Source organism: Trachymyrmex septentrionalis, unplaced genomic scaffold (genome assembly GCF_001594115.1).
Source record: "Trachymyrmex septentrionalis isolate Tsep2-gDNA-1 unplaced genomic scaffold, Tsep1.0 scaffold16, whole genome shotgun sequence".
NCBI lineage: Eukaryota > Metazoa > Arthropoda > Insecta > Hymenoptera > Formicidae > Trachymyrmex > Trachymyrmex septentrionalis.
The window spans coordinates 4,828,907-4,850,172 of record NW_017304758.1 but is presented as its reverse complement, the minus strand read 5'-3'; the positions used below and the strand labels follow the sequence as shown (position 1 = coordinate 4,850,172).

General features: G+C 28.4%; 4 protein-coding genes and 1 long non-coding RNA gene across 5 annotated transcripts in view; 3 read left to right on the top strand and 2 right to left on the bottom strand.

Annotated features, from left to right (window-relative positions):
- Window positions 1–2,873: 2,873 nt before the first annotated feature.
- Window positions 2,874–9,463, bottom strand: LOC108746132 (glycosyltransferase 25 family member). The gene is made up of 10 exons (XM_018482696.1): window positions 9,155–9,463; window positions 8,063–8,291; window positions 7,085–7,427; window positions 6,632–6,751; window positions 6,257–6,446; window positions 4,892–4,966; window positions 4,642–4,699; window positions 4,446–4,573; window positions 3,899–4,099; window positions 2,874–3,607 (listed from the first exon to the last, which is right to left on the bottom strand). Exons 1-10 carry the CDS (start codon window positions 9,340–9,342, stop codon window positions 3,433–3,435), a joined length of 1,707 nt encoding a protein of 568 aa, XP_018338198.1. The 5' UTR covers window positions 9,343–9,463; the 3' UTR covers window positions 2,874–3,432.
- A 276-nt stretch (window positions 9,464–9,739) lies between these two features.
- Window positions 9,740–13,385, bottom strand: LOC108745974 (twinkle protein, mitochondrial). The gene is made up of 8 exons (XM_018482424.1): window positions 13,298–13,385; window positions 12,066–12,425; window positions 11,713–11,951; window positions 10,953–11,634; window positions 10,605–10,849; window positions 10,434–10,528; window positions 10,153–10,369; window positions 9,740–10,067 (listed from the first exon to the last, which is right to left on the bottom strand). Exons 2-8 carry the CDS (start codon window positions 12,322–12,324, stop codon window positions 9,909–9,911), a joined length of 1,896 nt encoding a protein of 631 aa, XP_018337926.1. The 5' UTR covers window positions 12,325–12,425; window positions 13,298–13,385; the 3' UTR covers window positions 9,740–9,908.
- A 758-nt stretch (window positions 13,386–14,143) lies between these two features.
- The window catches only part of LOC108746070, a 21,899-nt gene continuing 14,776 nt past the window's right edge, over window positions 14,144–21,266 (top strand). Inside the window, exon 1 of the long non-coding RNA XR_001939139.1 lies at window positions 14,144–14,212. This is a non-coding gene — a long non-coding RNA (uncharacterized LOC108746070). The remainder of the gene's footprint in view (window positions 14,213–21,266) is intronic.
- Window positions 14,294–18,136, top strand: LOC108746067 (protein arginine N-methyltransferase 5). Its single transcript, XM_018482591.1, has 12 exons — window positions 14,294–14,363; window positions 14,483–14,671; window positions 14,773–14,891; window positions 15,428–15,654; window positions 15,895–16,074; window positions 16,153–16,362; window positions 16,438–16,643; window positions 16,712–16,834; window positions 17,142–17,317; window positions 17,409–17,612; window positions 17,683–17,864; window positions 17,953–18,136. Exons 2-12 carry the CDS (start codon window positions 14,586–14,588, stop codon window positions 18,103–18,105), a joined length of 1,866 nt encoding a protein of 621 aa, XP_018338093.1. The 5' UTR covers window positions 14,294–14,363; window positions 14,483–14,585; the 3' UTR covers window positions 18,106–18,136.
- LOC108746068 (glycine cleavage system H protein, mitochondrial) overlaps window positions 20,437–21,266 on the top strand; it is a 2,847-nt gene continuing 2,017 nt past the window's right edge. The window contains exon 1 of the mRNA XM_018482592.1: window positions 20,437–20,964. Coding sequence (XP_018338094.1) covers window positions 20,829–20,964 — 136 coding nt within the window. The 5' untranslated portion in view covers window positions 20,437–20,828. The remainder of the gene's footprint in view (window positions 20,965–21,266) is intronic.

Here is a 21,266-nt window from a genome sequence, read left to right as displayed (position 1 = left end):
TCATTCCAGTGAGCATATGTGAGAATGGAATTTACAAGAGCGTCAATAAGGAGGGAGACAGTTAACGCGACTATTACGATAAAGCACACTTTGATAAAACTTATATCTGCTTTTGCATTAGCCTGAACGTTGTTTTTTGCTTTTATATAGAACATAAAGTTTCTATAACATTGTAAAAACGTTCAAGAGAGTAGACGCAATTCACAGAAAGTAATGAGAAAAAGATAATTTTACGAATTACCCTACAATATTGTTTTTAGACATAATCTAAAGCAGGGTATATAACATTTTGTAGAAATATGATAGCTACTTCCCTATAGGTGGCATAGTATTATTTAATATTAAGTAACATTTGAAGCTTATTCTTAAAATACGTCCATTAAATGTAACATTTGAACAATATTTGACTAAAATTATATGATATTAAACAATACACCTGAAATATTAATGGATGGTTATATGTCCACTCCTGACAATATTATATGATAATTAAAAATAAGTTTGCTGTAATATTCTAGAAAATTAAAAAGTGACATTATTTATATATAATATTATAATGATATTATTTAAATACTTAAAAATAATATTTTTTAATATTACAACGTATTATATTATCGGACATATTTTAATTTAATATTTAAGAGTTTACTGGATACACAATATTTTATAGATGAAGTTCTAAAATTAATGTTACGGACGTTATAAATATTATTTATTAATCAGTATGAAGGATACATTAAAAAATGGAAAAAGTTATCAGTTGATTTTTACTAAATAAAATCTTTTTCTGTAATTTTGTCATCTTTTAATTCATTGAGTTGACAACACTCTTTATAAAATTCTCTTTATAACATTTTCTTTATAAAAGAAACAATGGGTGCTTTCCAAACGGCATTTATAATCTTTAAATAGATAAGTATAAAAGTGGATGTATTTTAGTTTTTCGCGCTCTGTGTCGTGTGAATCGAGTGTTATCATTGAATATTAATGTTAACACGGTTATCATTATAATTCAATTTGATCGCTTGGTGAACTTTTCAGTAGGCTCATTCACAAAGCGTTTTTATACGTAATACTTATCTAAAAATACTTGCCATATTGCGTTCTGTTTTGCTATTTTGTTTTTTGTTTGCATTTGATTTGACTTGGTACAGTAGAAAATGTCTGTGTCACTGACGAATCGTAAATGCTGGGTAAGTTTTTGCATAAAGTACCTGGTGAAAAGAACATAATTAAAAAATGAAGCAATTTATTTTAGTAATGAGCTTTAACGACCAATTGTTGTTCATGTTTTTATATGGAAAATGTCGGATTTTTTAGTTTAAAAAAAGCAAGTTTCATATTGATTCCTCTGTTTCTATCACTATCATTGCTGCTATCGCTATTTCTATCGCTATCGCTGTTACCTTCGCATTGTGTTTAGAGTTTTAGTTTCGTTGCTAACTCTGCATTAGCTCCTTCTATAAAAATTAAAGAATGCGACTGTATTCACGGTTCCATAATGCAATAAAACATCAAATTTATTTTATAGCTTATAATACAAGAGATGCAAATAACATAGACTACTGGGAAGAAGCTATTTTAGATTATTATTGTACCTGCAAGTCAGGCGCAAGGACAGTAGGAACATGTGTACGTAGCCAACGTGTTATGCTATTTTGAGTATACACGTTATCAGCCCAATGTACGTTGCAATCCCTCTTCGTCGTTATTGAACACAATAATAGACGCTGCAGTCTATAATTATTAAAAAGTAATCTTGAAAAAAAAATTCTGTATTAATAAGGCAACTGCCCTTTAGTTGACGAAGAGAACAAGAAATGGAAAATTTTTTCTCCGCAATAGTAGACTGATGAAAGAAATTACAGATCAAAAGACTTTGGAAGAAATTAGACGTGGACCTGGAAATTATGAGATAACTCGCTGGCCAGAAAACGCATGGTGCGGTTTTTGATCGATATAATTTTTGAAATTATTCATGTGTTTACATTGAAATAAACCAACGACTGTAAGAAAAATACACATTTGCTTTTCTAGAAACCGATAAAAAATTATTTTAAAAAATAAACAATGTGGCTTATTTCGAACTTATATATATTATAAATTTAGCCTGCGCGATTTAAAATTAGAGAGATTAAAAATGCTTGTAGAAAAAATGGAACAATTAATGTACGTAGATTATAGAAACATTTTATTATACAAACTTTTATTGTATTAGATTAATGTTTGTTTAAAATATTATTTAGTATTTATATTCTTATGTTAATTATATCAATTTAAAGTCATTCTAATTATAAATTCGAAATAAACTACGACATTATTTAATTTACATAATATACTTAATATACAAGCATTTTTATTCTAAATTATTTTAAAATTGCATACCATGCAATGACGAAAGATCAATATTTTTTTAATGTAAATGTTTTTTAAAAAAATTCGAAAAGTAATATTTTCATAATGATGTTGCGTTTGTCAAATACACTTAAGACATTTACATGGAAATCTTACAACACTTATAACGTTTTAACGTTATCCCAACATTAGCTAATGTTTTTTTATATATAACGTATATATATATAAAAAATGTGTATAGATTTTATGTTCTATGAGCTTTTTGTTCAAAGATAATAACATCCCTGTATGTGTTAGTGATCAACGATATATTTAAAGAATTTTTTTATTTGGTACATTTTTAGGTATGATATATATTCAAATATTTTTTTACAATGTTGTACAATATATGTAAAAGTATAAAAAAAACACTTTTGCGTATTTTATGCAATGTTTTGCGAGCGATGATTTATGTTATTTTCACATATCTATAAAAATCGATATTACATAAAAGTATATTTATATGTTTATTCGCGTAATATCTATACTTAAACAAATATGTCTTCAAAGGAATCTATAAAATTATAGCATCTTTTTCTTCTGTGAAAAGGTATAAGATATATAGGATATTCCTGTATACATATTCCTATACACACTGTGTCCAAATAATGATTGCATCATCTCTGGGCACATAAAGCAGACTGAACTGTGTGAATCGAAAAGTCTTATCAATTTACAATTTTTGCAATAATTAACGAGAAATTAATTCCTAAATCATTTCATTTCCTACATCTTCGAATCCGTTCGAGCTAAATATAAGCGTGGCAAAGTACGATCAACGCAGAGCGGTGTTTTATTTCGCCACTGATGCATTATCTTTGCTGTTTGTATAATAATAAAAAACTGGCGACATTTAAATGGCCATATATTATATGCTAATTGATTATAAACTACAAATTAATAGTACATGGCAATATAATGGCAGTATAGGTATTTTACGTTAAAAAATGTTTCAATTTGTTATATAAAATAGATTATTGGTAGATTTCATCGACTAGATAAATTGCTATTTTTTCTTATCTTATAATTTCCGTTTGATTATAGTTCTTCTTTTTTTTCCAAGTTGTCGATAAAAGTATTATGCACGAGTTTTGAGTCTTCCGTGTCGCTAATGTGTCCATCCTCGCCGGTATAATGCGACGGATAAATTAAAAGTGGATTCGTAGATAAGATAATCAAATCCCGAGTGGGAAATTGAGCCGCCCACTGTTTCCTATTGAAATGTTAAAATGAATATTAAAATTCATCCAAGTCGTTCTTATTAAGGATATATTATATAAAATAAAATCGCAACTTTTACAACGTTCAATCGGATTTTATGAGATTTATCATTAATCTATAATTATAATTTATCTATATACATAATCTATATATATAATTTATATATATATATGTATATATATTTCCTGAGATTATTCTTTCTGGTTCGAATTCAAATATTGATTTTTCCGCGAAACATGTATATACATTTCCTAAAACAGTGAACATCAATCACTTCACATACTCAGGATGCGTATCCGAAAGAATCGGAAGGAATTCATCAACGGGAATTAATTTCTTGAGAGGCATAGCATCGATCAATTTTTTCGCTCCGCTTTCCGACAAGATGTAACCAAGAGTCCAGTAACTATATCCTGCTCGTACCAAAAATTTAGATCCTTCCACTAGATTCTCTGATTTCACCAATTTTTTTCTTCCCATGTATCTAAAATAAAATTATGAAAAAATGTAACGTGTCAATTTTAGATCCGATGTCTCTCAGAGTTAATTTCCCTCAAATAAATTTACTTTTATTGCCATAAAATTCAAAAGAGCGAGAAAATTATTAAATCAATTTTACCGCTGCTATAATTTCAAACTGATACTTAAACAAAGCTTTAATTTTTTTATTTCAATCTTTTTTTCTTCTATTTTTCAATATAACCATTATTTTTGTGCTAGTTTTAAATAAGATAAATTATAGAATCATAGAAAGGATACACAATCAAATTACGAAACAACGCAACAAAATGGTGATTGAAAAATAATAAATTTTGTTAAATATGACTTACATCAAATCCCATTCAAGTCTGAGATTAGACAATTCCGCCAAAATGTAATCGACCTTCTGTCGAAAAAATGGCTCGAAGCGAACATCATCCTCCAACACCATAACGCTTTTATAACCGTGCTCTAATACCTAATATATATAGTCAATAATTAACTTTTTTTAAAAATATTTTTTTCCACTCAAGTGTCTTTTATTACCTTCTTCCATACGATATAATGACTCAGAAAACAGCCAATCTCGCCCATCGTCATTGGTCTACGCGCAAAGGAAGATAAATTATTATAGAGATTTTGAGAATTATACAGAAAAATAGTACAAACAATTTCATACTTAAAGCAAATCTGACAGATCATGTATCATTAACGAACCATTTGGCTGTCTAAAATTTTCATTTTTAAGTTTAAATTTAATCGATTAAATAAAATTTTGTCACGTGTCTATTTTCACCTTTTATGATAAGGATCCGAATATTCGGACATCGGTATCACGCCCCATTTCTTCAGAGAACTCTCGTTCAAAGTCCTGAAATGATAAAAGAGAAATGAAATCAGATTAAATAAACTGGCACAAATTGACGAAAAATACATGATAATGAGAACTTCCTGGAAAAGTTATAAAAATAAGTTCATTAAGACAATCTAAAATATATCATTACTCCATTGTTAAACAATGAAACTTTAACTAGAATAGCTAATATATTGATGCCCACATAACTTATACATATAATGTATATATAAATACAAAATATAATTTAATGTAATATTTGGAAAGCCTTTTTCTTTAAATGTGTGACAATAAATAAATATACATAAAGTAACTTTATGTATATTTATTTATTGAACTTTATTAAAGACTTTATTTAGACGGCTTAAAAATAATGAAAAAAATACAAACTAATAACAGACGTAAGATCGCTAGATCCTATCATATGATTATCAAGCTGATAAGTCCGAAATGTTTTTTTCGCAACGTAGATGTTATAATATGCTCCATTATCAATCACTAAGAATATGTATACAGAAAGTCAACGCTTGTTATAAACGTGTCGTAATTAATTACCAGGAAGTCGACAACTATAAGAACTGTAAAACAATCAATATAGTAATATGAGAATATAAAACTCAAGAAACAATAAGTATAAATTTAATAAAAGTGAAAATAATTTGGATAGCATAATAAGTAAAACTAATAAACATTACCTTAGAATATGTAAAACAAATGACAAAGTCCAAAATTAAAATATAAGCTCAGTCGGAATATAAAAATTAAAATATAAGTTCACAGAGTCGGAATATAAAAATATATGTAATAATATAAAGCAAATTGCGATAGAACGTCTTTATTGTCTGACTAAATGTTATAAAATCACGAAAACGTTGTAATTAATAAGGGAGGAGGGGGGGGGGTAGGAACTAATAGGGAGAGAGTTACTGAGAAAAGGGGGAAGAAAAGAAACTAAGAGAAGGAAGGGGATTGTATAATAGGGAGACTGAATTCAACGGGTATGTACAAAAAATATGTCTCCATTATTTTGGTCTATATACTTTCGTGATATTTCTTGTCAGTTACATTCCCTTATATTTTTATATTCTTAAATGCTTATTTTTAAAAATAGAAAAATGAGGTAAAACTTAAAAATATTTGGGATTAATAACCAGAGAATTATTTTTCTTAAAATAATTATATCTTAAAATGGACAGAATATTGGAGTTAAATTATGCACATATTTACCCGAAATATTGATATATATTGAATTTTTGCGTTTATAAAAGAATTCTTATTTCTTTTTATCTTGTATAATGTATAACTTACCTACCATCCACAGCATCTATAATTTCCGCTCGAATACCGAGTTCTTTGAAAAGTCTTTGCATTCTTCTACGTCTCTCCGGTCTTCTTAATAGATTTATCATGTAAATGTCATCCACACCCAGAGTGTCTTTCTCCGGATATATCACGAATTCTTTTAAATCATCCGACAACGGCAAATAATCGCTAAATGCTGTACAAAAAACGCAATTTATATCAATCAATACTGTTAACAGGATAATATTATATTGTAATATTCCTAATTAAATATTATCACATTGGATATTATATCACATAAATTTATTCTTCTTCATTTACAATTACTTATTTATTTTATTCATTTATATTATGCTTCTTCCCTTACAGAAGCAAGCTTACCTAACATTTCCACCTTAGTATTAGTCAACCGTTGCATATCTTCTGCGATAGTCTCATCATTCTCCAAAGGTACCATAATAAAACCATAAACATCATCGTTACACACGAACAATGACACATCTATAACATAAACATTGGCTGCATTCCAAAATTCTCAGTGCTGAAAATATACAGTATATGTAACATAAACTGCAGATTTTCAGCGCTGGTAGTGAATTTTAAAACACACTATATATGTTGTATGTATGTAAAAAATTTTAATAGTCGAAATTAAATATAATTCCTTATAGAATTAAAAGTTAAGTCAAAATAGTAAGAACAGAATATAGACTAATAATTTTAAAGAATCAGCACTTAATCGATGCACAAATTTCGAACTATTAGTTATAATTCATATTTTAACTTTTAAACACATGACAACTTTAATATATATAGATAACTTTTAATATTTACCTGATTTATTTGCTCCTATGGCAAAAGTTATGATATCATCCACTGGTCCATCATAACCGATCAATTTTTCGGCCTTATAGGTAAGATAATCAGAGGAGCGTCTTCTCAGATCTATAAGTACTGCGCTATGGATCATGGGAACGTTATGGCAATCAATTTTCTCGCGAAATAGGATCGGCTCGTAGAGCTCTGTTCGCAAATAATAATGTTCCGCTGTCATTCCAGCCCAAAAATTACTATACATGCCGTCCGATCTTAATAAAGGCGCAACAACAGTATACCCCTTATGTATCAAATTACGAATAGTGCTTGGATTGATCAAAAAAACGTCAGCATCCAGCATCTGCACACACAAGAAGTTTTCTTTTCTTTCATTTTTGTTCTTTTTTCTCATATAGTCTGTAAATATTCGTACATGTATCAGACAAATGAAAAAGTGACGCGATTAACTCTATAATACATATTGCTACTATAATTTTCTTTTATTATTAGTATTCTTGAAACTTGTCTGAAATTATTCACTGACAAATATTGTCTTACATCCTTGATATAATTATAAACGTTTTTATTATACCATCCATGGTATAATTTAAGATAGAAAATAATTTCTAAATTTAACTCTGATGAAAATAAAACGTAAAGTGTAGAGTGTTAATAAAGCGTTAATTGGAGTGAAAAGAAAGTGTAAGGGGGGAATAACGGAAACGTAAACGAAACCCGTAAGAAGCGAAACACGGAACGTAAAGGATACGTCAATTATTAATTAATTAAATGATTAATTTAATTTTGGCTATTAATTCAACTGTCAGTTACTTAAAGTAACATTTTTAATTATAATTTAATTTAAACAGGCACAATAAATTATAATTAAAAATTTTACTTCAAATTATTTTGTTAGTTGAATTAATAGCCAAAATTAAATTAATTGGAATTTATTAATCAAAGTAATTGCAAGATAACAAAATAAAATTAGCTCACCAAAATAAAATCTGCCCATATTTCTTTTGCATAATCAAGCGCTTGTTCACGCAAATCTATTATATGTGCAAATCTGCGAGGCGACCAATCGGTGATCGATCTTTCGTCCTCGAAACCTGTCGATGATGCATTTAAATGTACATTCATCGAATGATATATCTTGCTCCTCGAACTAATCCATTTATTCAATATCTCGATCGAATTGTCAACATTGTTGTCGCTGCGTATCCTGAAATGATTAACATAAAATCTTTGCATCTTTCTCTAGCAAACGAAAATGGATTGAAATGGATTCAGATTTTCAGAAATATTGATTCACGAATGTTAAAATGAATGCATTTCAATCCTGAATGCATTTTTATTTATTTATAGGAATTGCATGGAGCATATCTGTAGTATGCCTTTCAATCTAAAAATAATATTAGCTTTTTCTGTGCATCGTAAATACTGTTCAATTCAAAATTTTAAATAGAAAATGCAGTTTTTCAATCCAATTGCATCCAATTGCATCCAATTGAATCTAATTGAATCCAATTAAATCCAAAAAAAAAGTATTGGTCGAAATAAATATTAACAAATATAATAATATAAATAAAAATAGATAAATCTCTGAAAACCTGCAATGTGATGGAGAAATCTCCTAAAACTGGCGCGGTACACAAACGTCCAAACACATCCGGTATTATATATTCGCGCGTTTGCGAATCGACGTGTTCCGCATGCGCCACATCGATTGGCGAGCAATTTCAAATTGATAAATAAATTTGAAACCGTGATAGAACAAATAAAAATGTGACGACAATCAATGGAAGCGATTGTTTCGAAGTATTTCTAATTTTCTCGTATTCGGTCATACTTGAGATTTAATTCTAGTTGACGATTTTTTACAATCATAATATAAGACAATAAAATTCTCAATAAATAATGAGAATAAAATCTTGCATTATTTTAACATCTAAATTAGAGAACGCTGATCAATTTTTTAATTATAAGTACCTCAATACCCAAAACTATATTATGAATTTATAAGTGCTTTCACGAGTTTTACGATATCATTAATACCAAACAAAAAAGTGAGGTTATGTCACTTACCAAAAACTTATTCGTTTCTTTGGGTAATCTTGATTCTCTAACAAACTCAGAAAGTACGGCAACGTGTGTGCCTTATTTCTAACGAGGACACTAATCAGCACGGTCGGTTCTTTTGAGATTGTGTCGCACGTAACCAACCACGCGAAACCAATGAGAGAATAAATAATTAGATATCCTCGAAGGATCATCGTGATACAGATATAATATCGGTTTTAATCACACACGTGTCTTTTCGTGTTCGCCTATTAGAAAATTTAGATAGATGAATGTGAAGATTATGCGAAGAGACAACTCCTCTAACATTATCTTTCTATCTCATCATTCTCATTCTATTCTCACAAGTACGTAGGTGTGCGCAATCGATAAAACAGGAAATTGCAATGTTCATCAGTAGTGGCTGCGTTTCGTTAAATGTTTACTGCAGTATATATTGAAAATCTATGACGTAAACGTGAATTATAGATTTTCAGTACTTGCAGTGAATAACAACACAGCCAGTGCAATCAATCTTATAACATTTTTTATTCAATTTTTTTAAATATATGTATATGTATATAAACTATGTTGTAGATATGAATCCTCTACTTTCCTCTTCTCTATTTTTTCCTCATCTTTTTCCTCTTCCCGCCCCCTCCAAGTTTTGTACAAAAAATGTATCACAGAATTTAGACAAATTTGTATTTTACTATTATAAAATATACATTGATTGGCAAAATTTTCGTGTACTTTAGTCATATTTTTCTTATAATTTAATTCAACTTTTTACCAAAGAAACTTCTTCTTTTTTTGTTACTTCTTTTGCTTTATTTACTTCTTCTAATTTTACTTTTTTCTTGTATGCGTAACTAAGTTTGGCTTTGTCAAATTCTAGAAGCATTATACCCAAATCTCCGCTGTATCTATTCTTTGCAACCTGGATAAAACACAAAATAAAATAACTCATGTTGAAGATTAAAAAATATTATATCATCCAACAATTACAGATGTGTAATACATACCTGTAAATATTTCTTTCCTTTTATGTTAGTAAGTCTTTTATCTTGTATAATCAATATATTATCGGCTTCTTGACTTGCTTTGGCACTGCCAAAAATAGACAAAGCTGTCAATTCTTCATCTCGTTCTTTTCTTGGATGTATAACCAAAGTAACATGACAATTATATTTTGTAGCAAAATTTCTAAACTGTGCTATGATCTTGTCTTGTTTCCAAAATCTACGATACAACGCTGTATAAAAAAATTAATTTTTCAAAGACAGATAAAACACATTCGTCTCACCTATCGATCACTTCTTCTGATATACCCATCATAAATTGCATATTGTCAATTATCACATGAGCTATGTCATGTACATACGTTGCATGCATAACTGCCTGAAATAAAAAAGAGAAAAGTTATATACAACACTAAATTTTTCACTTATAGACTGTCTTATAGATAATGTCATACCTCCATAACAACTTTGATATTCTGCTGACCGTGGAAAGTCATAAAGTAAATTGGTAATTTGGTAAAAGCATCTGCATATGTATTAAATTTATCCAAGTTGTCTTCCAAAGGTACTTCCGCCATTTGCTGCAACATAGTTCTAGCTAACCGAGCATTTCTAATTTCAAAACTACCCCATAATGTATTGACACCTTGCATTGCTAAATCTAGCGAATATTCGCTCATAAATGTAGTTTTGCCACTGCCTAAACATCCATTGATATGTGTAAAAAATATAATTTTATAAGCAATATCCTCTGATGCAAATGATTTAGTTATCTCTTTAGTAATTAAACTGATCTGTCTTACCAGTTGGGCCAGTTAATATTGTAAACTCTCCTCTTCTGTGTCCTTTTAAAATTCGATTTAAGGCAGGATATCTTTTCCATTTTACACCTTGTACTCTATCTATATTTTGCAAATCACATAATACATCTTGTCTGAGGTCATCAAAAATAGTAATACTTTTATGCCAGATTGGTTGTGCATTTGCTAAAATATGTTTAAGGTCATAATCTCTGTCAGCAGCTAATTTTGGTCTAGGTTGTGTGTCAATTGGTCTCACAAAGTAACATCTCTTCTCATTTAATTTCTTAGCGAATTGCCTGGCTGTATACCAGCTAGGTTCGTCATTTCCAAACCATAAAATTAATTTTTTAAAATTTTCAAAATTTGGTAACAACTGCTGTGGCAAGTGTTGTAAATTGTACGGCAAGCAGATGATCACGTTTGCTGCCTTTCGAGATGCTAACGCTAATAAATCGAGTATTGTTGGCACAATCACTGCAGTTGTATCATTTTTACTACCTTTTTGCTTATAAAAAATAAATCCACTAACATTGGAAATAGGTACGGTTTGTTCTAATTCCGGTTTACAAGAAAGAGTTTTATAACCCACAACAGTACCGAAAGCAATTAATGGAAAATACAATAATGCTGGTACAGCTGCATATATACCATTTAATTGTAAAATGTCCTCTTGTGAAATTCTCTGTAATAATTTTTATTAATGTATAATATTTGGATATGTATATGTGTATAAACATTAAATCTATGTTAATTATCTTACTGGGAGAGAGAATATATTCAGAACTTCTTCATATAACTCTGATGACAAATCTGCAATTTGTTTATTAGATTTCACTATGTTATTCCATTTTGTAGCATAATCTTCTTGAACTTTTATAGCATTTCTCAAAGTTTCCAATTCTTTTTGCATATTATTTGCTTTGGTTGATTTTGTTAATAAAAATTTCTCCAATATATTCCATTCTCCTTTAGAACTGCATTTATCACATAAAAAATATCCTGTAATAAACAAATATATATTTGTATAAGATACAATTATTTTATCAATCTGTTTACGTACCTTCTATCAAATATGTTCTATACATTTTATTATTTTATATATCTTTTTTTTACCTGTTGTTTTATTAATATAAATATTTGCCTTTTTAGATTTTTCAGAATCACATATAGGACACTCAGTGATTAGACATGCATGTCCATCAATGGTATTAATATTCTTTTGCTTCAGTACTTGTTTTATGTGAACAAATGATATTCCAGGTACTGGATCATTTATAATGCCACTATCATTAGAATACAAACGACGATAAAACATCCAAAATCTATTATGTCTTTCTAGAGTTAAAGAACGCATCAATAATTTTAAAGACATTTTTCTTATCTAATTGGAGCATCATCAATATTGAAATTATAGATCTGGTAGCATTGAAATCACTTTGATCAGTAATGAAAGCTAATATCTCATCACTGAAGCTGTAAAGAATTTTATCTGTATTATTATTTTTATTTTATCTATATTATAATTGATATAGGCTGCTTTCTTTCAGGAAATGATGTCGACATAAACGTCGTTTTATATTTTTCTTTTCGTGAATAATACAGATAAAACAACATTCGTGTCGACTTGTTTTCTGCGAGAAAAGCAGTTATTATCATTTAATTCATAAACATTGCAACTATATAATTTATCCAAAATATTATTCAGCAAACAATTACAAGTTTCTCGTAAGAGTATGCCTGTTGTATACATCATTCGAATACATAAATTACATTTGAGACAAACAATAACTTTACAATTTTTGACAAATACTTAATATAATGCTCTCCTCCGATTTTCCGATAATTTTATACATTTTTGCACATTTACATATATAAAATATATTTAATAGAAGAAAAATCCTTAGAAAACTCAAGTTCCTTCAAGTTTTATATTTCCAAATTTTTTAATGTTTACATAAAAAGAATAAGGAAGGTAAATATAAATTTTGAAAAACAAACTACTATAATTTAAATTATATAAGAAAATAATTTGTTTTTAATTAATTAAAGCAAAAAATGTGTGGAGTGAGCAGAGAATTATCATTTAAAAAATTATTTTCTAATTTAATTCAAAAAACTTTAAAATTAAACAAAAGCGACAGTTAAACGATTTTTCTTTTCAGAATCTATATTCTACGCAATAAAATACTAATTTACATAATAACAAGAAAATCAAAGGAAAAAGCGTTATATTAAACATTTATCCGATTTTTTAAAATCGTATTATTATTGACAATATTAGATATATTATCAATATCACTGAAACAAATCTCTTAGATCTTTCAAGACGAATGATCTTTATTTACATTTTTTTTACATTTGTTTCATTGATGTTGATATTGTCGATCTGTGACAAAAAATGGAAAACCGGCGTATGCAGCACGTGATCACAAAATAAAGTCAGCACCAGAGGTGCGTTCCAAAACTTGACTCTGTCAACTCCGAGTATCCTTTATCTTTATTCAACATTTGATGACCAACAAAGATAAAATTAATATTCGAGTTGATAGAGTTGAATTTTGGAACGCAACCCAGGGTTGCCAGGTTTTTCATAGAGGCCTCCTAATCAGAATCTAGCATCGACATTTAGGCCGGTATTCATATGGCTTCTGTCTTCGACAAGATACTATTAAAGACCGACATATCCTTACGGATATTGGCGTCTTTGTGAATATTGAAGTAATTAAGAGTTAAAAATTAAAAACATTGTACTAATTTTATGATTTATTAGTTTAGTGAACATATTTATGCATTTAGAACTCAATAATACTCGATTTTTCTTTAAAATTGTGATTTCAGTGCTATCATCAAAGTTTGATTATCAACAGAGATGATAACTACAGAGAAAAAATTGTAATGTTTCTGCAATATATAAAATATTATAGCTTTACAAGTATATATATTTATTTATGAAACATTTATGTAATAAAAAATTATAAATTTAATAATGTATGAACCAAATATTTATGTTAATAATAGGAAATTTATATCAATTGTTGATAATGCGATTCGGTTCGTTAAATGGACAAAACTGTAAGTTGTCTTGTAACAAGATTTATTACAAGCGCTGACAGATTGATGGTTCGTCTCTATCTAACGGACCGAAATTCGTGGATATAGCGAAGAATACAACCAAGAAATTGTGGACATTACCGACCGCATCATGAACATTGGCTACGTAGTTCAATATCCACATTTTGTGGACATAGAGACGCTTCAAAGTAACAGCTAAATGGCCGCCAAAAGTCTATAGATTATCTATCTACATAGTTTGTGGTTGTATTCTCTCATAAAACATAACCTTTTACGCGTGTTGTGCACGTGTAATTTTATTTATTGTTTATCCTCCATTTAGTATTGATCAAATCACCGGTACGTACAAAGCAAAAATATTATTAAGCCAGCATTTCTGATTACTTGTTATTTAATTCAGATTGTTTAAATTATGAAGTAAAGTTTTTATGTTACTATTTTTCTTTTTATATGTATAGGTCACTTAATATGATATACAAAAGGAATTAAAGTCACATTTATCACATTAATCATCCGGAAATATTTCAGAAAAAAGTACATTATTTAATTATATATATTGCAATGACAAATCAGCGGCTTTCCTGTGGATTGGATTTGTGTTGTGCTGTAAATTTAAATGATTGTTTAATTTATGCGTCTGAATCAAGGTAAATTGTTATTACACGTTCTACATGTTTAAATATCATGTTTTTTACTTGTCTTTATTCATTGTATATTGCATGTATATTATTTTTGTTTATGATTTCAGATATGAATTTATTTGCGTCTCTTTGGTCCATCCTTTATTTAAAAGAGAATTTATTTCTGGACCTGCCAAAAATCGTCCAGGACCACTCACTAGGCCTGATTTAGTTTTAAACAGTTCAGGTATAAATGAAATATATATTTATAATATATATATACTTATATTTATTATATCAGTGGTCAGCATTAGACCATAGATAACTTTTAGCTATATTTTTATGTTGATGTTCTCTATCCTTATATCCTTGTTCTAGGAGCGGTGATACCAGGTCTGTTTTTTATTGCTACACTCTGAACCAATGCAATAAGTTGAAGTGAAACAAACGTATATTCCATAATAAACATATGTTTTATTTATTATCCTGTATGTATCAGTTTAGAAAGTGTAGCAATAAAAAATAGATTTATCATATGATAGAATTATAGCTTTTGCTTATATTTTTTTGTTATAACCACTTCTGAGATAAAGTACCATAGATTTTATTGTTAGTTAATTTTCAAGATATGAATGGCAAATAAGGGATAATGGATACATTATCTGACATAAAAATCTAACCAAAAGTTGTATCTAATGCTGATTACTGTATTATATTAATACTTTTAATACAAATGAGTTAATAAAATCAAATTTAAATAGTATCAATAATATTACATTGCAGATTGGAATAATAGAATAATTGCGAAGTTTTCATCACTTATCAATGTTGACTCGACCAATCCAATTATTAGAAAAAATAGCGAAGAGACTTTGAATCAGGAATTAAGCTTAGCTAGCCATTTTGGTTTATCAGGAGTGACTTTAAAATTAAAATATGGGATAAATAAAAATGTGAATCTTGCAAGAATCATTTCTGATAAAATATCAAACAACAATTGTACTTTCCAGGTAGCACATGTATATACATATATGCATACACAATAAATTATAATTTATAGTTTTAATTTTTTAATTAGAAGATATGTGTAATTAGTACTCAATATACTTTTAGAAATAAATATTTTGAAACAAGGACAATGTCATTTATGTTAAACAACAAGGAAATATAATTTAATAAAATCTATAAACTGTAGAATTAAATAAATTAATACAGTTTTTTAAATTATAAAGACATATTAATTATTATAGGTATGGATACAAGTTCCTATGGAGAATCCAATTAGACAAACCTATTCTTATAGAACAGAAGATTATCCGGAAGACGAGAATCCATGGGAATGGTGGAATTCTTTTAGAGTAATATGTGATTATAATAAAAAATTAGGAGTTTCATTAATTGTCAGTCATGACTTGCCTGAAGAAGAAGAGGTAGCTTATAAATTAAATTTACAAATTAAAATTGTGCAATATGAATGCAATATGTAAAAACCAATTTAAATTTAAAAGATTGATAGGTGGCTTGGAGAACCAGTGAGATGTTTAATTTTGCCAACAACGTTATTTCTAACTAATAAAAAGGGATATCCAGTACTAAGTAAAGCACATCAAGCATTAGTAAGAAGATTTGCTATGCAAGAAGTACAATTTATTTTAACAGGCGCATCACGTTATCAAAGTGTTAGTTATTATCATAACTATCTTGATTATCTATGGAAGGTAAAACTAAAGAAGTTTTTTAAAGATAAATACTTAATTTTGTAGACTATACAAAATAATGTCATTTTTTTTAAGGGATGTCAAAATGATGGAACAGTGGAAAAATTTGCTCGAGGATATGAGGACTATCTGCAATGTCCATTACAGCCTCTAATGGATAATCTCGAATCACAAACTTATGAAATATTTGAGAAGGATCCCGTAAAATATCGAGAATATCAAAATGCTATATATGAAGCTATAAACGCAATAGTATACAAAATGCAAGAGGAAAGAACGATGTAAGTCGAATCATATTAATAAAGATAATAACCATAGAAAAATGTATAACAAAATTATAAATTTTTAGAATCATTATGGTAGTTGGTGCTGGAAGAGGACCGCTTGTAACCGCATCTTTAAATGCCGCGAAAATGGCATATCGAGAAGTAAAGGTATATGCAGTGGAGAAGAATCCTAATGCCATAATAACGTAAGACCATTTTAAAATAATTGGATTGGATAAAAAATCTTTTTGCTTTTAAAAGTATATTTTTAAATAGATCTTTATTAAATGTAATGTAATTAGATATTTGATAAGAAGAAAAGTAATAAAGCTATCTAAAAATAGTTAAAGTGAAAGAATCAATATTTTGTTTAATAAAGAACAATTTTATATATCCTTTTTTTTATTTATTTATTTATTTAAAAATAGACTAAACTAGAGAAGATTTTTTATCCAATAATTTCAAGTTTTAAATAATCACATGTGTTCATTATTTCATTATCTATGTTTACAGCTTACAGGCCCTTCAAAGAGATATGTGGAAGGAAAAAGTTACAGTGATATCATGCGACATGAGGGAATGGAATCCTCCGGAAAAAGCTGATATAATTGTTTCTGAATTACTCGGATCCTTTGGCGATAACGAATTGTCGCCAGAATGTCTAGATAATGTCCTTAAATTCTTAAGAGGTTTGCATTGCATGACATTACGTAAATGATGTTAATCTTGCATTAATAGTATGAATTTTTTCTTTAACTACTTGTTTGAAATTTTTATTAGATGACGGAATTAACATACCACAATCATACACTTCATACATAGCTCCTATGCAATCCTCTAAATTGTACAATGAAGTGAGACAACTTAGAGATAAGGACAAACATCCGTTAGCTCATTTTGAAACTCTATACGTAGTACATCTTCAAAATAAATACGATATAGCAAATCCGAAACCACTTTTTACATTCAAACATCCAAATACAGGTTTGTACAAAATATCCAACTTTTTATATTTTAATTATTTTAATTTCTTTACATGTTTGTATTTTTTTAGATGCTCTTGCTGACAATTCAAGATATGAAATCAAGACTTTTCAAGTAGAACAGAATTGTGTATTACATGGATTTTCAGGATACTTCACAGCAGTTTTATATGAAAACATCACATTAAGCATAGAACCTAGCACATACAGCTCAGATATGTTTAGTTGGTTCCCAATCTTTTTTCCACTTAAGGTATATTTGAAATAACTTTTATTCTTTAAAGTATACTTGCAAAATATAAGTTTTGTGGTAGATAAAAAAAATATTTATCGATACACAGGAACCAGTACAATTAAAGGCAGGAGATGAAATAGTGGTTCATTTCTGGCGCAGATGTGGTTCTAAGAAAGTATGGTATGAATGGTGTCTTAGTAAACCCATACCAGTCTCAATCCACAATACAACTGGACGTTCTTCCGTTATCGGATTATAACGATTATTACTTGTCAATTTAACAATGTTCCAATATACGATATATATATCAGATTATTAAATATTAACTATTAGATTTAATTAAATTTTCTGACAAATCTGAACAGTATTACATATTCGAATATTTTAGCATTAGTTTTATTTCAAATTTGTCAAATTGCTAAACTAATATTAATAAACTATATTAATATACTAAATTAGATTTTAATTTGACATAAATTTGATGTAATATAGGAACCGAGACACTGTGACACGTGTCTCCAGATATGAATCTTTTTATTTACATATGAATCATAGCAAATATTTCTGAGATAATTATTTATTTCAAAATATTATTCAACTGTTTATTCCACTTACGCTTCAAAGAGATACTGTACTCAAATATCCCTATATTTCCTTCTATTTTTTATAAAAAATAGAAGGAAATGCATTCGTATATATAAAAGATATGATACGTGAATATTTTCTTCATTGCAAACGATTTTTTATGTATTATAACTACAAATCTTAATATGACGTCGATATCTGAGGCCACTGATATTCAGTAAGGTCACTGATACTGTAGAATTTTGATAACATGTGTTACGAAATGTTCTCAAAGCGTGCTATTACTATTAAACTCACGTGCTTCGAAAAATATTGTCTAAATTCTACATCTTGTAAGATTGAGCTTAACCCAAATGTTCATATAACAATAATCTTGAATAAGAATTTTATAAAATTTAATAATTTTATAAAATTCTATAGAATTACATATATTTCATCTAATTCTACATATTTACACTTTATAATGAATTTTTACTTATTGACAAACACTTCCAATCTTTTATATGAACACTTATAATTGTAACAAAAGAAATTATAATTCTATCAAACTATATATTATGTACGTAAATCAAGCTGTTTTACTTGATTTTGCGAGAACTTTTATTATCTCATTTCTGATGTTACATCTCAGGTGGTAATAGTGATAAGTGAACAATCTTAAAAATGAAACGTTCTTGCGTAATTTTTTTATTTTGGTAATCTACAATAATTAGATCTTTTTAAATCATAAAATAAAAGTTTTGTCACGGGCAGGTTTTGAAAAAAAAACCCTTTTGTTTTTATTATAGCCTTATATATTTCTGTTAATTAATTTTTCAAGTGTATTTTTAATATTTTTCTTAAACACTCTTTGAAGATTCCGTCCGTGGTATAATTTGTGGACCCACTTTTATTATTCATCACCCAGGAAAATATTTAATGAAAAATTATTGATACAAACATGAAGGGCTCTAATTAATAACAATTATGATGAAATATGTTTATAGGGTAAGAAGACGAATTTCAATTGTAATTTAATATAGATGTCTTTAGAATATATAAGATAAGTTCAGGCAAGTCCTGCGGTTGGCTCTTCATTACCCTGTAAATTTATTTCATTATAATTTAATAAAAATAGTTTACGTTTTTCAAGCACATATCAAATCAAAACAAATACTTTTGTTACTTTATAACTACGAAGGATTAAAGCGCTCACTTATTCATAATAACGATATAATTAAAAAGTTCTCTTTTTTTTTAATTGTTTGCAGAAAAGAAACGTAAAGAAAATTTAAAAAGATATTTTATTCCTCTGTAATTATTACATCAAAATTACATTTAAAAATTAACATTACAAAATTTTAATGATTTTAGACATTCAAACTTATTTTCTGGAAAACTTTATTTTTTGTGGCAAATGAGCGAAATTATGTCTCGAAATAAAAAAATTACGCAAGAATTAATTTTATTTTTGAGGATATTCAGAAATCTTTTATGAATAGTAATGCATATAAATAATAAAAGAGAATTATATAACAATAAACATGATAATATTTTTGGTCATTATGTAATGAAATGAAAGCTATTTTAATATCGTTTGAATATAATTATGCAAGATGCAATCAATTTGATCTCTTTTTTTTTTTTAATATACATTTAGAATAATGTAGTCTAATATACAAAGTTTAGCTGCAAATTGTAATGCAACAATTGCTTTTATTTTATCAAAATTTCAACATGTGATTAGTGTTATGTATGTTTATTTTTTGTAAATCAAAAGATTGTACGAAATTGTCTTTATATTATTTAATCATGTGTAATCGGAGCAAATTATATAGTATTAAATTTTGAATCTATCTAATTTACAATCTGGAGATATCATTCTTGTAATTTAATAAATAACATTTACACGACATTCGCTGTTGACTCTGATTCTGATTGTGATAACAGAAATATGAAAGTAATACATAAAACTAACTCGCGGTTGCTCAAGACTGAAAGTCACATGCTGTTTGTGTTGCAATTGTACTCGCGATTGTTCTTGTGCAATCAGCATTTATATATTTCGAGTAGAGAAAAGCGGAGAGTCAAAATTAAAAAAAATTGTTTTTGATACTTTCGACGAGATTGCCGAACGTGTTGTCCTATATCTGTGCTTGTTCATGTTCACTCGTTCGAATATTTAGTTAATTTCCGAGATGAGACAAGAGAGGAACCGATAATGATAGAAAAGTGCTGACGCTGGCTTCTAATCTTGTCTTTCATTATTCGATCGAGAATCATCAATCGACTCCGTTTTGCTCTCGCTGCCGGTTGCGTTCTCGCGTGCGGCCTTATCTTCATAAAGTGAAAAAAAAAAAAAAGAGGTTAGGACAGTTCGTGTGCGTTCTGCACGGCGATCGCGACGGCGAAGGAAAAATGGCAAGATTGATCGCCCAGATTAGCAGGTGCGCGATAAAAACCGTCTCGCACGATTTGCTCCATACAGCTGCCAAGTCGAAGATAGCCCTTGCCGTAGTGCGATCCATAACCACAACTCAGTACTTGAGAGATGGTAAGTGAGAATGAGCTACTCGCTGGCTTTGGCTTTTTAAAAAGCATCAGTATTTGCTAAAACTATTTGTAGTACAAAGAAACTGAGTACTGTCTATTGTTTCCTTCGCTTCTCGTCTTGTTTATAAATATAATTATTAATATTAATCAACGCTCGTGAGGAATTCATTTGGTCTGTAAACACGTTCGCGCGCGCGCGCGTTTGCATAACTGAATGATTGTGTATGATATGATATGTGTATAAATTGTGTGTGTGATATTACATAAATCATGTAAAAATAATTTTATATATACATATATGTG

Coding starts and splice junctions, on each gene's coding strand:
- LOC108746132 (XM_018482696.1), bottom strand. CDS start 9,342: ATGATCCTTCGAGGATATCTAATTATTTATTCTCTCATTGGTTTCGCG. Junction 8,292..9,154: donor AAGAAACGAATAAGTTTTTG/GTAAGTGACATA, acceptor TAATCATTTCAG/GATACGCAGCGACAACAATG. Junction 4,574..4,641: donor ATTATATCGTATGGAAGAAG/GTAATAAAAGAC, acceptor TATATATATTAG/GTATTAGAGCACGGTTATAA.
- LOC108745974 (XM_018482424.1), bottom strand. CDS start 12,324: ATGTCTTTAAAATTATTGATGCGTTCTTTAACTCTAGAAAGACATAAT. Junction 11,952..12,065: donor TTATATTAATAAAACAACAG/GTAAAAAAAAGA, acceptor TGTTTATTACAG/GATATTTTTTATGTGATAAA. Junction 10,850..10,952: donor AATATTAACTGGCCCAACTG/GTAAGACAGATC, acceptor ATGGATGTTTAG/GCAGTGGCAAAACTACATTT.
- LOC108746067 (XM_018482591.1), top strand. CDS start 14,586: ATGACAAATCAGCGGCTTTCCTGTGGATTGGATTTGTGTTGTGCTGTA. Junction 16,644..16,711: donor ATGCAAGAGGAAAGAACGAT/GTAAGTCGAATC, acceptor ATAAATTTTTAG/AATCATTATGGTAGTTGGTG. Junction 16,835..17,141: donor AATCCTAATGCCATAATAAC/GTAAGACCATTT, acceptor CTATGTTTACAG/CTTACAGGCCCTTCAAAGAG.